Below are 15,801 nucleotides of genomic sequence, written 5' to 3' on the forward strand. Positions count from 1 at the left end.
GCAGAGTGCCCTCTGGCCATGAGGAGGAGCCTGGGTGGTAATCACCCTGCTGCATGGTCCTAATATAGTGAAGTGATCCAAAGTCCGCTCAAATCAACAGGAGTCTTCCCATTGATGTTACTGGGCTTTGGATCAGGACCTATTTCCTTTTTGGTTGTCTGCACTTGCTTACTTTAAGTCTGTGAGTACCTGTGTTCTCAAGCTTCATTTATTAGACTGCAGTAAATTATGTGGCCCTTGAGTGCACACCAAATGCCAGTGTTCAAGAGGTTAGCCTTCCCTAGGCCACTTTAGTCATTGGGAACTGCATGTGCTTAACACATCCAAAAATCAGGCCACTTATTTAAGTGCCTGGATATGGGTTTAGAGTGGGATATTCAAAAGTGCCTGAGTGACGGAGGAGCACAAGCACCATTGCCTCTCCATGGGACCTGTGCTCCTAAATCACTTCAGTGCATCAGAAAATCCTGCCCTTAGATGCCAAACGAGGCATCAAAGTCTGAAAAATTTGGCCTGACCCTTTTTGTGCTTCAGTTTCCTACTATGTAATATGGAGATAATAATACCTCCCTATGTTACCAAGATGCTGTGAGGCTCAATTTTTAATATCTGTAAAATACTTTGAGATCCTCAGAAGCACAGTGATATGTAAGTGCACACTATTATTATTTAATGAGCTGTGGGGGAAGATGGATTATTTTATAGAGACTGGTGGTTGTGTGCGCAACATTTCTAAAACATACAACCTTTGTTAGTCTCTAAAGTACCTCAAGGATTCCTCGTTGTTAATATATCCTTTGATTATACTTGGAGAAGAGCAAAAAAGAGAATTTATGATTCTTCAGTGGCTTTCTCTGTTCCTGTTAACTCAAAAATCATAGACTGATTGGTTTTGACATTTTAGAAAAATAATATTTTTAGACAGCTAAGCTACTGCACCTAGTATCCTCTGCTTCGCAGGTGCATTGCATTTTTCGTCAATCATAAAAAGTATACATCATTAAACATTTAAATGGTATCATCACATTTGACAATTACTTCTTTCAATTCTGTGATTACATATATTTACACAAATTGCATAATTACACTAATTGTACATTAGCAGACCACAACTGATTAAAAGACACCTATGGAAGTTTCCATTAAGACAACATTAAAATCATTAAACAGACCTGTACAAGTAAGGACATTCACAGATGAGATCTAAACCTCTAATACTTACAAGCATAACACAGCTGCCCCTTAATATTATTGTATTATGCCCTGTTGTGTCTAGAAATTGAGCTTTAATCCCTTAACTGTGGATTTGACTTTGCCTCCCAATCTCACCATTTTTTTTATGCAGTTTTTGTTATAAGAATACTTAATGTCTTGCCTTGTCTAAATATGCTGTAACTACAGTACATTCTTTCTTGGTGACTTAATGCTGTAATTTGAAAGGAAAATGTAAGGGTAATTACTGATGCAATAAAACATGAACATACTGTAGACAACTCTATGGAATTTTAATTAGGAAAAGTAGGCTGTGTTATGATTTCCCTGTCCTCTTTTCAATAAGCTGTCTCCAAGTGTAGATCTCATTTTCATGGATTTAAAATTTTGAACATTTTTGTCAACTTCAGCCTCATCTTTTAGAAGCATAAACATAAAGCAAGTTATCATGTAGCTAAATATGGGCTCCGAATGCAATCTTCTTATGGGGCATGTATGTATAACACAACTTCTCTTTTTATTCCTTGCTCTGTGCAAATAAGCTAAGGCATAAATATAGGAAAGGTTGATTCTTTAATTTCTTTGCACACAGATTCTGCTTATACCAAGGCCATATCTAACCAGGCTCTGACAGTAGAAGATTAACACCCCTGCCAGACCAACACGCTTGACAAAGAGGCTTAACTTTATCCTCACGGCAGTATAAGACGTTGTATGTGTATTACTATATAGAAACACAACTTTAATAAACACAAATGTAATTTTCAGTATTCTTATTGATGACAAAATATGGGTTGTGAAAGTTAAAAAGCACAGATCTCTATTTGTATGAGAGAAACAAAGAAATTACAATGTTCATGTCTTCAAAGCATTACTTTATATTTTGAAGTCCAAAGATGCAGTGCTTTGCACAGACGCTACACAAAAAGCTCTTCCGGTAACAGAAAAGAAAGACACATACAATTCTTGTCATCCACACTTGACAGGATATGGAAACACAATTTAAGCTACAGTACAAGACGAAAGTCTTACTTGATAATAAAGATATTACCCAGTTAGCAGTCACAAGGTTTTCATGCATTTTCTGTCATCACTACATTGAACAATTTTACAAAGTTTTATCAGAAAGTTCTGAAGTTAGGATATTGTCTTTTTAAAACAATATTTTCCCTTTGTGCAATACAAATGAGATATGGCATCGTCACATGCACTGAAAAAATACCCAGGAAGAAGCTAATTATAACAAATCAGTTATGAGAAACTTTAATGAGAGCTGAGTCTCCTTATCATCCATCACTTTATTCTAGAAGTGTCTCGGAGTACCACTCTAGGTATTAGGGCTTTGTCAGTGTTCTGTCATAAATCCCATTTCTAAGATGCTTTTAAGTCAGCACTTTTACTGTACTCCACAACAGCATAAAGATAGGTTTTCAGCTCAGGTGTGAATTTTCTTTCCAGATTTTGATGTAAAGAAATATGGCCCTTTTTTTTTCCTATTAAAAACAGATGGTGGAAGGAAAAAAACAGTATTTTAGTGGCCTGTAGTTTAATTTTTGTATAATACACAGCTTTAGCTTTGTCTGCATAGTTTCTTTTATACAAACTGGATTTTGAAATCCTTAGGAATGTTAAGAGGTTACATTTGCTCCAAACACATTTTGTAATTCTCTAGTGGGAAAAAAAAAGGCCGGGAGACATATCATGTTTTCAGGGCCGGCTCCAGGCACCAACATTCCAAGCAGGTGCTTGGGGCGGCAATCTGCAAGGGGCGGCAGTCCGTGTGTTTTTGCGGCCCCAAGCAGTGTGCCGAATTGCTGCCACGGACGCAGGGGCAGTCCATGTGCCGTTAGGGCGGCACGTGCGTTTCCGCAGCGGTGGCAATTCAGCGGCAGCTTCTGTCTTCAGCTGCCCACGGCAGCAATTTGGCGTGCTGCTTGGGGCGGCAAAAACAGTAGAGCTGGCCTTGCATGTTATCATTCCACACTGAAGTCAACAAGAGCGTTGTGAGCATATTGATGGAAAGATTCAGGGCCTGCTCCTACTGAAGTCCAAGGATGTTGTGCCATTGTCTTCAATGAGAACAGGAGCAGGATTCCCAGCTGTGATGAGTTTAGAGTCGGATGAGTTGAGAGTGAAAGGTGCTTCTGAGGCATTTTTCCACTCCCTTGGGGCCAAAGTAGTCCCTGGCAAAATTTAGAACCAGGCTACTACAAACTGCACCAACTGCAGCAGTCCCACTGGGTCATCCACTGGCTGGGTATCAGGCACAGCAGCAGTCACTCCAGGCCCCAACCCTCTTCATCAATGCCATGCCTAGCCCCAGTGCTACAAGTTGCAGGAACCTGAGCTGCTTTGTGCTGCTGCAGAAGTGCAAAGCAGACACAGGTGAGGCCAAGAATCTGGCTCTAATTTTTTTTTAACGAACTGTGGCTATTTGGGTGTTCGTACAGATTGAAAGAAAAGAGGTATTTAAATCTAATAAGGGGTTAATTATGCATGTGAATATGTATGTTTCCTAATAGTATTTAACATATTTCTTAGCAGACCTCGATTAGATGGACTGAAAGGTTACTACCAAAACGTCTATTGTTTTTTGGGGGGACTTTGTGAACTAAGACTTACATGTTGTCAACCTTTTAAAAGGATTTTACGTCGTAAGAACACCATAAGGTGTATCGCAAACTTCAGCAAAGGAAGTGACATGTCAATATGTAGAGTAATAACCTAGCTATATGGACAATACTCAGCCAGAATTTCAAACTTGGGTGTTTCAAGGAAGACACCTAAAAAGCTGTTTTAGACACAAATATGCAGATGTAGGTGTCTAAATCAGGATGTCACTGTCTCTAACAGTGATTTAAATGCCTAAATTCTGATCTAGATGCCTATCTCTAGGCATTTAGGTTTGAAAATGTGGCCACCGATGCCATTTGTCAGTCTCAATCCATGTCTTTAGGGTTACAGAAATGCAAAAGTTAGACAGACGGTATTTTAAGTAAGTCTATCAAACATTTGACACACTGTTCTCATTACCAAGATTTGTTTAATAAGACTACTCTGAGACAAGTTAACATTTGGAATATGTAAAATCCTAGCTAATGGAATAATGTATTGCTGCACGGTTTGCATGCTGCATGGAGATAGAGCATTGCACCATGTTCTCCTACCGCTACATACATGGAACTCCCAGTGGCATGGAGGAGGAAGAGCCTTACCAACACTCTTTCAGGCTGACACCGGGTCAGACTGCAAGACCCTTACTCATATCTGGCAGTACTCTACTCCACAATCAGTCCCGTTGACTTCAATGGCACTTCGCAGTCAGTGTCTACTATTCAATGTAATTAAGGTTACAACAAACTGGCCAACTATTTGTAATAGTTGCAAAGCAAACATTACAGTGCTGAAAGGCAAAACTGGACAGTCCCATTCAAAGGCAGAGCAAGTGAGGCAATATCAGAAAGAATGTGCGTGTGGATGGGGAGCTAGCAGGGCAAGGAGTTATGACACGTTTTTAATTTTTAAAACGCATTTTGAATCAGTATCAATTAAAAAATGACTTAACAAAATGATCTGAACACTGGAAGAGGGATTTTTCCTAAGAAGGATCCCAACAAATAGCCGAGCACAAGCAGATGAGTTGAGAAAAGAGTGGCAGTTTTAATTCAGCATTTGAGTTTTTATTTTCCTATTTTAGAGACAACCAATATGCCGATGCAGCTGGAACCAACCCTTTTACAGCAGCCTTAGGAATAAAATGGACATCCATATTTAAAAGTACAGGTGTAATTGTTATAATGTCTGAGGGCGAGTTCAGCAAAATGTGGATGGCTCACACAAGGACCCCTGTGCCCCTTAAACTCTGCAGTGAAGCTCAGATGAGAAATCACAGGTTCTATAGCTGCACCTGATGCCTATGATTCTCTGTGGAATGGGGACAGGCTGGCAAGTACAGGGCTGCTGCAGGATGGGAACAGGTCGTAAGATCTGTGCTTATGTATAATAAGCGGCCCAAAGCCCTCACCTAAGGAATGTGGAGGGGCTATGGTGACTACCACAGTCCATTTTCCAGGCACTGGGCTGGAGAAGTGCATTCTGTGCCTCTATATTCCTCTTATGTTTTTGTGCAGGGTTAGAGGGCAAATTTATATACTGAATAGGTGTCGTCCATAGAGAATGTAAGCAAGGAAAAGAAAACACAAGTTCAGAAGAGGAATGGTCTGAGTGTAACCCATGTCACTATAGAGGAGGCATATCCCGGAGCCTCCAAACCAGAAGGAAAAGTTTTATCACTATGGGGAGAAACACATTCTTGGTGATGAACGCAGTCCCAGAAGGACCTGGTCCTTTTATTCCTGATTAGTTCTCAGTGAACAGTTTCCCAAAAAAGTAGTTTCCCTTAAGCTTCCTATAAGCTGTGCCTGAAGTATATGTACATGTTTGCACAGACCTTCACTGCTGAATTTTTCTTTTCCTTAGAGAAAACTACTGGGACGGATGCTCTGCTGACTATTACTATAACTGTTCTCTCTACTCCTGACCTCCCACAGCTGAGGGCAAAACATATTCTACATTAACTTTGGCTAACAATAGGAACTTTATAGAATATTTTGTTCTTGAGTATTAAAGCCATGGCAATATCTAAGGATGCTAATAATGTAATAAACTACAAACATAATATGATTTGGTATGACACTGTGAAGTGTTGGCAAAGCAAAACATTAAATACTGGAATTAAAAAGGAAAGCCAACTCAGAGTTCAGAGACTACTAATGGAGAGTCATTATCCTTTGAATATTCCACACTGTTTCTTATCAAAGTATCTCTTCTGTGATGACTATAACTGGAATGGTATTTTAAAGAGGCACATGTAAGCATAAATCGTGGGGGGGTTTTTAGAAATTTCTAACCTGTGTTATTAACACTCTAGATGATTAAAACTGAAATTAACCTATGCCACTTGTTTACCATTTATGCCATGGATTTACTCTTCACACTCCCCTTTTCTTAAACAGTGATGCTACAACTCCTGGTTCTTATGGACTAGCACAATTCTGTTGTGTTTGGGTTCAACACACATCAGTGGAATGTTTAAGTTTACTAATTATATATAATTGATTTGCAGCTCACTTATAAAATAATTTAATTTTGTCCTACATTATAACTGACTATTTTTCTTTGAGAATCCAATATTTATGAAAAAAACAACAAGGAGTACTTGTGGCACCTGAGAGACTAACAAATTTATTTGTGCATACACGTACTCCTCATTGTTTTTGCTGATACAGACTAACACGGCTATCACCCTGAAACCTGTCAATATTTACGATTGTACTTAATACACACATACCTAAAACACAGAATGCACTTCTCTTATGTATTTAGGGGCCAACCCTCTCCTCCAGAGTACACTCCAAGCAGTAGCAGGTTCTCATCCCAGCTCCACCTTCACTCGTCCCATCCCCTGTGCTAACATGTAGGTTTTCCCGAAAGAACGGAACTCCACAATGCACATATCCGCTGTGTGGCCCCTACCCCACCATTAGCACCAAGGAGCTCCACCAGTTCTGCTGCAAGGAGGCTCTGAGGACATGGGGCAAGGGTAAGATTGCCCTTAGGGTTTTATGGAGGTCAGGGGAGAATCTGACTCTTATCTACAATTAAATTACATAGGCATTTGGAAATTTCCAAAAGTGAGAATTTGAGAACTGTTAGTAGGAGTCTCTGAATTTAAAGTATTTGCTTTCTAGCTGACAGGAAGCTTTACTAATTAACCTGGTCTTAAAGCACTTTAATGTTAACTGTTAGAACAAAATAGCACTGACTAATGGAGGTGCATTACTTAGGGATGAGGTGAGACACTCCGATGTTTAATCTCACCTTGAAAGTGACCTTTGGGCTGCCGCATCAGTTTATATCAGCACCAAAGCTCTGCTGATTTGATCCTAATTGCATTAATTAGAACTGAAATTAATACACTGAATTCCTTACTATCAAGGCCACCTCTGCATCAAGAGCACGGCACACCGTGCTACTGAGCAAGGCAGGCTGGATTAATGTAGAAGGTCAGTAACAAAAGGAAAGCGCCACCTGTAATCAGATGTTCTATAGATTTATAGACATCCCTGTAAATTCTGACTTCCAATTTCCACTTAAGTTCCAGTACAGGTTAAAAGGGAAAACTTAAAGTGCCTTATGGAAAGTCATCAAGCAGAGGTGGGCAAACATTACAGTTTTCTGCATGGCAAGTCTCCTTTGGCTCAGCCTTGTTACCACTGTAGTCAACAGAAGCAGAATTGGGTCTGTTCAGAGGACAGTTTGCCTCTGTTGAAAGACATGAAATAGCCTAAAATGCCCACAAGTAAAACTCAACATGTGAGAACTGTACAACATGACAAATTTAAAAGTATATCCAATATAATAGTACAGTACAGTGCCTACTACAGGTACATATAAGAAGACTGAAACTAATGATGAAAAACAAAGCATTTTGTGAACCTTCTGGGGAGGGGTGTGTGTGATGCTATTATTTATTAATATATGATTATCTTAATATTCACAATGGAGAGATATTTACTGTAGCTTCACTGTTCACAAGTCAGAGTGAGGTTCATACCTAGGATCAATGGAGAAACCACAGACAAAAAATGGTTCCTGCATTTTTAGAATCCTTCTTAGTTCTGCTATTTTCCACAAAGCCTGTAAAGAAAAAGAACTTTCTACCTTAATCTGTTGTAAAGAAGGGATCAGTGCACTATGGTACATTTCATGGCTGTCACATAATACACATGAAATGTGACATTTTGAAAGTGCGAGAAAAAGCCTAGATACTTTTACAGCGTTTCAAACCAAAAAGGACTACAATATGCAAATTAACCACTGTTAGCTGAATTAGCCTGAGTTAGCTCTGTCTCAATCTGACCACTTCTTCCATTGTTCATAACTGTACTGAAATCAATCTGTAGGATTAAAAAAAATATCTCCAAAGTAGTTTCATGTTGTTTGGGTTTCTATGAAAGAACATTTTAAAAACACTGAACACATGGATGAGTTCAGTGCAAAGCGATAAGTTTAATAAAAACTAATTTTAGTTGTTAAAATTCTTCAAATATTTAAAATCCATCAAGCAAAAAAGAGTGAATGAAGCTACACACACATTTCTGAGTTCTGATGACATCCAAACTACTTGGGGACAGATCCTCAGATGCTGTAAATTGTCATAGCTTCATTGACTTCATTAAAGCTTTGACAATTTTCTCCAGTTTAGGATCTGCCTTTGATATTTATGATCACAGTAACTGAGGATGTTATCAGAATCCCACTATTTGTGTGTGTGTTAATACAAGCTTTTACACCAGGAGTGGGCAAACTATGGCCCATGGGAACAGAGAAGCACAGCCAATGGGAGCTTCAGGGGAGGTACTTGCAGTTGAGGGCCTCTGCCCTCTGCCCCCCCCTCCCCATGGGCCACAGGGGCATGTTGCTGGCCACTTCTGGGAGCAGCATGGGGCCAAGGCAAGCAGGGAGCCTGTCTTAGCGCCGCTGTGTGCTGATGCCACCCCAGAACCTGTAGCCCAAACCCCTCCTACACCCTACACCTCCTGCCCTGAGCCCCCTGCCACATCCCTCCTGCACGAGCCCCCTGCCGCACCCCACACCTCTCCTGCACCCCAACCCCTTGCCCTGAGCCCCCACCGCACCCCATACCCCTCCTGCTCCCCAACCCTCTGCCCTGAGCCTCCTACTGCACCCTTCCTATACCTCAACCCCCTGCTCTGAGCCCCCAACCCCCTGCCCTGAGATCCCTGCCACACCCCGCACCTCTCCTGCATCCCAACCCGCTGTCCTAAGCCCCCAACCCCCTGCCCTGAGCCTCCTGCCACACCCCGCACCCCTCCTACACCCCAATCCACTGGCCTGAGCCCCAACTCCCTGCCCCAGCACTAAATTCATGGCCCTTCATACAATTTCCCCAACCAGATGTGGCCCTCAGGCCAAGAAGTTTGCCCACCCCTGTTTTACACATTGCATGGTGTGAGTTTATGTATAACAACTTCATACCTTAGGTGCATAATGAAATAAGAGACCAGAGACCAAGTTTCTTCAGCTACGCTAGATACTCAGGCTTATCAGGTAGCTACATTTCTTTAAATGTGTTTCTGCTTTGATAAAAATGTTCTGCTAACGTATTTTATCAATCAACTAAATTCCTGGCCTTGTAATTATACCGTATATCCATAGTCAGTATCTCCATCAGCCAGATTCCACCTTAGATAACTCTTATTTTATGAAGACTTATACTTCACACAGCTATCGGTGCTGCATTCCCCTCACTATCTTATACTTTCTATTGCCAAATTCTGCTGTCCACACACTCAAGCAAAACTACCAATAAAGTCAATGGAAAGTTTGCTCAATTAAGGACAACACAAATCTGACCCTGTATTTTTAAGTCAAAACCGTAAATGCATAACATGCTGAGCTGTCTGATACATAATCAGCAACAGTAATGTGTAAGTACTTTGAGAGATTACAGATGGTAACAGTGCCAGGCCAGAACTGCTGGCTGTGTCCAAAGGGGCCTGCAATCTGGGATACAGCAAAAGGTACCATTTTCTATCTCTGTTGCATGCTCTGTAATGCAAATTGAATGTTATCACTTACTGCACACAGAAGCTGCTAAAAACTTTAAACAAGGATAATCAAAATGCAATAAACCAGTATTATGATTTGCTAAGATGAGAAAAATAGAGATCACTGCTGGTGGCAGAAAAGCAACAAAATATAAACACAAGATAGTCAGCATCCAATTAATTATAACACTTTCAAACAGCTCCAAATGTAAGCCTGGTAAAACACATTTCTCTATTATGTGTACATATTTTTTCACCCAATTAAATCTTTTCCAAGTCTTGTTAAAAATCAAATACTGTATCCGATTGTACTCCTTCTCTCTCAAAGTTTGATGGAAACATTAAAGACTTTTTCCATTTTTTAATCTATTAACTGTATTAGTGTTCAATAACTATATGTGCTATATGTATAGACTAATTCCACTATCTCGAAACACTGGGGCAGTGCTATGGAAAGAAGCCAAAACCCCTCTCTCATACCATAAATACATACTGCTGAAATTTATGTCACGACAAACTCTCCCCAACAAGGTTATTCCAGAATAAAGTCTCCTCCTGGTGGACTGTTACATCATAATGGCTCCATTAAGATGCTTATTGCATAATATAGCCTCCATTCCTCAGTGGAACTTTTACGGGTTGAGGACTTCATTCATGTTGCTAGTATCATGCCTCGAAAGTCTCCACTACAGCTCAACTTCAATATTTGACCCCCCTCTCACCAGGAGCAACTCTTCTTGATCTCCTCAGGAGCAACTAACTACTCTGTTACAAAATGCTGCATGATTTTGTGATATAACAAAATGGAATAAACTGAACCCTCAGACTCATTTTCCTTACTCCTAAATTTTCCAGATAAGAATGGTTAATGTAATGACGCTATAAGCCATTCACCCCAAACATGTCAAAGTTGTTGCCTGTTTAGATAAAGAAGAAAGCAGAATAATTTTTTCCATGTAGGAGTAAAGTCCCAGCACTAAGGTCTGAGAGATTATGGAGCTATAAAACTATTTGCAGAATGACTCTTCTTCAAACACTTGATTAACTGTACTACTCTCTGATCTGTTTACATGAGATCCATGTAAATTAGTGGGTTAGTCATCAAGTTCTCTGAGTGCTTCAACAAAGGCCTAAGAACTCATACATTTTGTTTGCAAGATTGGTCTTGTTACAGTACTTTTTGGCGGGGGAGAGGGAATGCAAAATCTTTGGTGGTCTGAACTGTTTTCCAATTACATCTGTGGCAGGACTCTCACGTGTTATTGGTAGTAACCACTGTTGCGTCAATACTGGCTAAAAAGCTTTTTAACTATCCAGAGTCATGTTCTCATGTTCACATCAGAATAATTGGATGGTTAAATACTTATTTCTTGCAAGATTTAGAATATTTCTAGCCTTTCTGTTTTCATAAATTCTGTCCTACTCACATGCAGTAATTGTTCATAAAATATTAGCACTGCCATTTATTGCTAACATTGTGATCATCATTTTGATAAACTAACAAAAAAAGTTACATCCCCTATCTGATGACTAGGCAAGTAGAGCCTGATCCTGCTTCTATGGAAGTCAATATGAAAATTCCTATTGACTACAGAAGTCATGAAAGGTGCTGCTTTGATAGTCTGTGAGACCAGTGTCCTCTCTTCAGTCATGGAACAAGTACAGCACAGACAGAAGCAGTGAAAGCTTCTCCAGGCTGGCCTGCCAATGTGCCACAGTCTTGCCGTGAAGTAAGAGCTTCTAAGAGTAGCAAGGTGGTTGCTATTTGCCTCAGTCTTTGACCTCTCAGTAGCAGCTATCAACAAACAGTGATTCTGCGACACTCCTGGTAGTTTTTATAATGTAAACACCTGGCTACTAGGAACTAAAGGGAGATGTCCCACTCATTTCAGTCATCAGATGGCAATGATTTTCAACCACTGTTGGCCTGAGATGCTAAAGGTAAAATGCTGAGAACCAGATCCAGATCCATCCAGCCTTTTTCACTATTTTTAAGAGCTCAGTTCAACAAAAAATATGATATCGCTTCTAAAGTGCAAAAGGCTGATGAAGCTAAGAACATTGGCTGTGATGCAGAATAAAGGTAAAATGCATGAAAACAAAGACTAATAAGAAAAAAGTTTCAAATCTCACAAGGTGCTGAGAGTCTCATGCAAAGCATTCTTCAAGAGTGACTAGATATGTTAGCCCTATTCTCAGAAGCTGTGTGGCCATCATGTCTGAGTGGACCTGGAACTACAATTCTGACTGTATATGAAATGAAAGAAGAATGTAGTAGGTAATCTGAGCATAGTAGGTGATAATTGAAATGTAGGGTATGTTTATGCTGGAATTGGAGGTGTGACTGAAGCTCAGATAGGCATACCTGACTAACTTTAACCTAGCTAGCACAGTTAACAAGACCAATGCAGAGATGGTGGCACGGTTTTCAGTACAGGCAAGCAATATGAGTACGTACCCAGGGTTCCAGGCAGGCATCTACATCCCATGCTGATGCTTCTACCACCACATCTTTACTGCCATTTGTAGCTGTGTTAGCTAGCTTGAAGCTAGGGCAGGTATGCCTACCTAAGCTCCAACCACATCTTCGACTGCAGTGTAGACATTCCCAACGTGATACTTTGCTCAACAAGGCCCAATGCCTTGATTTTCAGGCAAATATTCTCCTCAAGCATAAGGTGATTTACTTCTATAGTAAACTAGTACTGGTCCACTACTGCCAGTAGCATACATACTGTAGCCTGTGAATTTCAGTACTGTGAATAATTGCTAAATTTTATCCCTAAAGGGAAATGCCACTACAACCACAAAATACAACCTTTATACATGCCAATATATTTCTTTTGTATATTTCTTCTCCAGAATCTAGATATCACATAAGAAAACCCTGATTCCACTAGAGTCCATCCACCTCCCTGCCCTATGTGAGGGACTCCAGGATCCACCCACACCAAACAACGGGCACTAAGGTCTGTCCTACGTGAGGGGCAGCCAAGATTGCACACCACTGGTGATGGATACCAGAATCTGTCCACCTTTAGGCAAAGGATATGGAAGTCTGAGATCCCAGGTGCAAGTGTTACCAGTCAGCCCACTCAGGGGTGTTGAGCACCACAGTCAGTGCAGCGTGAGGGAAGGGATACCACAGTTTACCCAGAATGGGTGAAGAGCACCAGAGTTTGTTCATCTGAGACCAAAGGGCAGCAATGTACACAATCAGAGAGATGCACTACAGTCAGCATGCCTCCAAGATGAAGACCATGGTCGACAACTTCATTCCTCTGGCACAATGGACCTTTCTACAATAAAGATGAAGCTCATCTATGCTTTCTTGGGGGCCAGTCCAAGGCTGTGACATGAACTCTTACAAGAACTAAGAACCATTGCAAGCCACACCACCTTCCACTCTAAGTCAAGACCAGGTTCTTTGACCTTGCTATGTTTAACATAAACATATAGCAAGGGGTATGTATACTATTTTTAAAAAAACCAAAATAAAACACTGGCTGGGGAGAGGAGAGAACAAACACGTAACAGATGTGCAGCCACACTGCTTTGTGCACTACTGGAAGGTGCTCAGATACTCCAGTAATGAGTGCAGTATACAACCGTGAGCAGAGAGGAGTAGAATAGGGTCCAGAAGCAATGAAAACACTCGTGTACCACCACAAATAAATGGCTATGGGTGCCAGTCATTGTCCACCCCCCACATACACATAGAACAAGCAGAAAACAATGACATTCCTGCCACCAGGAGTCACAGCCCCGCCTCCCATTAAGCAAAGGGTACCAGAGTCACACCAGGGCAAGGGGTGCAGGAGTCACAGCTACCCCATGGACAAGGAGTACCATGGCCCAAGTCCCACTCCTCTCCAAGGGGAATGGTGCCAAATTACAAGTCAGAGCCAAGCATTCAGGACCTGCCAAAGCTTCTGCTGGGTCTTTGAGAGCAGGCCCTGAGCTGGGAGGAACCATGTGGGAGGCACCAACAGATCCCCAAAGGGCATTGCACCTGCCTGGGGTGCTCCACCCCCCTGCCCTTATGTCCAGGCCAGCGTCCCATCGCCTCACCTTGTTGTCCAGGACACTGATGTAGCCCTCTAGGAGCCCAGCCCCCACAGGCAGCCTCTGGCTGCTGCCCAGCTGCTTGGTCTCCGGCTTCCCACTGGCCGCCACCGCCACCTGCTGCTGCTGCTGCTGGCTCGGCTCTTTCTGGCCCCCGCCGCCGATGCTGCTGTACATGAGCAACAAGCTGGTGCACATGGTGGTGAGCACTAAACACACCGCCAGCCCATGGCGCTGCAAAGGGACAAAGAGACACTGAGCCCCCCTGCGAACAGCAAAGAGCAGGGCCGGGGGCACAGAGCCACGGACAGGGGGATGGGGCTGATCCTAGCGGGGGAGGGCACAGTTCCCCCCAGGCTGGGAGAAGACTGGACATCCTGGAGGGAGGTGAGCGAGGGGGGTGGCTCAAATCCTGAGCGGGGGAGACGGGCTGAAGTCTGGGTCTCCTGCTCTGCACCGCCCACGCAGCGCGACCCCTCTCTCTTCCTGTCATCACATTACAGGGGGCTACACCTGGCCCGTGGCTCCCAGTTTGTTTCACTTTCAGGGCAGTGTCGTTGCGGGCGGGAGGGAGCAGCTGCTCGGCTTAGGTGTCTATTTTGGTAGCAATCGCTGCGCCTTTCCCTTTGCAGCTCCTGCAAGTTTGACATCAATTAAGACCAGGCAAAAGTGCGGCTAGAGAACTCCAATAATCCTCCCCCTCCTTCCCCCCTGCCACCTCCCTCTCTTCTCCACCCCTTCATCTCTCATCCCTTTTTTCCTCTTCTCCTCCCGCCTCTGCCCCCACCTCTTTCCCCGTCCCCCTCTCCTTCCTTCCCTTTCCCAGGCTTTCCCTGCTCCCTCCGCTCTCTTCCCCATGCATTCAGTCCCCTTTCGCCAGTCCACCCGTGCATTTTAATGACTGTTAGGAATTGTTGCACTAGCCAAGTTACAGGCAGACTCATCCTTTAAGCCGATCTCTTTTCTACACGCTCTGAACAATAACCCTGCACACGAATAAAAGAAAAGCAGGTGGAAAGTTCTCCTCCTCCTCTGTTTTGTTCCCCTTAGTAAAATATAACAAAAGAGAAGATACCAGCCCTGAAAAGGCTGGAGCATATGTCTGACGCCCTGGCCAGCCCCGCTCCACTACCCTCGTCCTCTTCCCCACTCGGGCTGCTTTCGTTTGGTCCCCGGGTGACCTGGGATAATTAGGTCCAACAATTGACTTACCATCAGGGTCTTCATTTTGTGCACCTCTTTGTACCGAATCCTCAGGCTTGCGCATCTGGGGCCACTTTTCCCTCTAGGGTTTCCATTGTGAGGAAGCCAGTGACATGTTTTTGCCGGGGATCAGGCTGGAGGGAGAGAGGGAGAGGCGCCCGAGCCCGAGCTGGGGCTGTGGGGGAAAGCACTGCTGTGGCAGAGATTAGAAACAGAATTAAAACCGGACTGGACCCTCCTGGTGATCTACACAACTGCCGCCTGCCACTGTCTGCTGGGTCCTAAACTACTCCGGGTCCTTCCTCGTCTCCAACACAGAGGCAGTTTCAGGATAAGTAGAAGTTAAAGGAAGACATAAGTTAGGTCGCATTATTCCTCAGAAAGAAACCTGATCTCAGCACACACAGCAGAAACAGAACAGCAGAAAGGGATAGAAACACACACTACAATTCTACAGTCTTCTGCACAATGGCATATTTAATCAGTGGGTGGGATTCTGTTCAACATAAATGAAACGCTTTCAAAATACAACAGCATTATATCCCTGCAGGCTGACACTAGCTTTGCCTTTTTTTAAAATCCTGCTTTTAACACTAGGACACAATCTTCAATTTATGTTATTACCATTTTGCCTAGAGGAAGATTCACCACTCTCTAAGCATTAACTGGGTTTTCTGAGCCTTGTGGT

The 15,801-nt window shown here is 42.6% G+C and overlaps 1 protein-coding gene across 5 annotated transcripts in view; it reads right to left on the reverse strand.

Moving 5' to 3' along the window:
- The window catches only part of ST6GALNAC5 (ST6 N-acetylgalactosaminide alpha-2,6-sialyltransferase 5), a 156,983-nt gene extending 141,475 nt beyond the window's left edge, over positions 1-15,508 (reverse strand). For 4 of the 5 annotated variants that reach the window (XR_004001549.1, XR_004001548.1, XR_004001547.1 and 1 more), the window contains exons 1-2: positions 15,123-15,508; positions 13,917-14,144 (exon numbers count right to left, since the gene is read on the reverse strand). Coding sequence is in view for 2 of the 5 variants with exons in the window: in XM_030572086.1 (XP_030427946.1) it covers positions 13,917-14,144; positions 15,123-15,137 (243 nt within the window). In the remaining 3 variants the exon portion in view is untranslated. The remainder of the gene's footprint in view (positions 1-13,916; positions 14,145-15,122) is intronic. The other variant, XM_030572085.1, reaches the window with a different exon arrangement.
- Between the last annotated feature and the right edge of the window lie 293 nt (positions 15,509-15,801).

This window comes from Gopherus evgoodei, chromosome 8 (genome assembly GCF_007399415.2).
Source record: "Gopherus evgoodei ecotype Sinaloan lineage chromosome 8, rGopEvg1_v1.p, whole genome shotgun sequence".
NCBI classification, from domain to species: domain Eukaryota; kingdom Metazoa; phylum Chordata; order Testudines; family Testudinidae; genus Gopherus; species Gopherus evgoodei.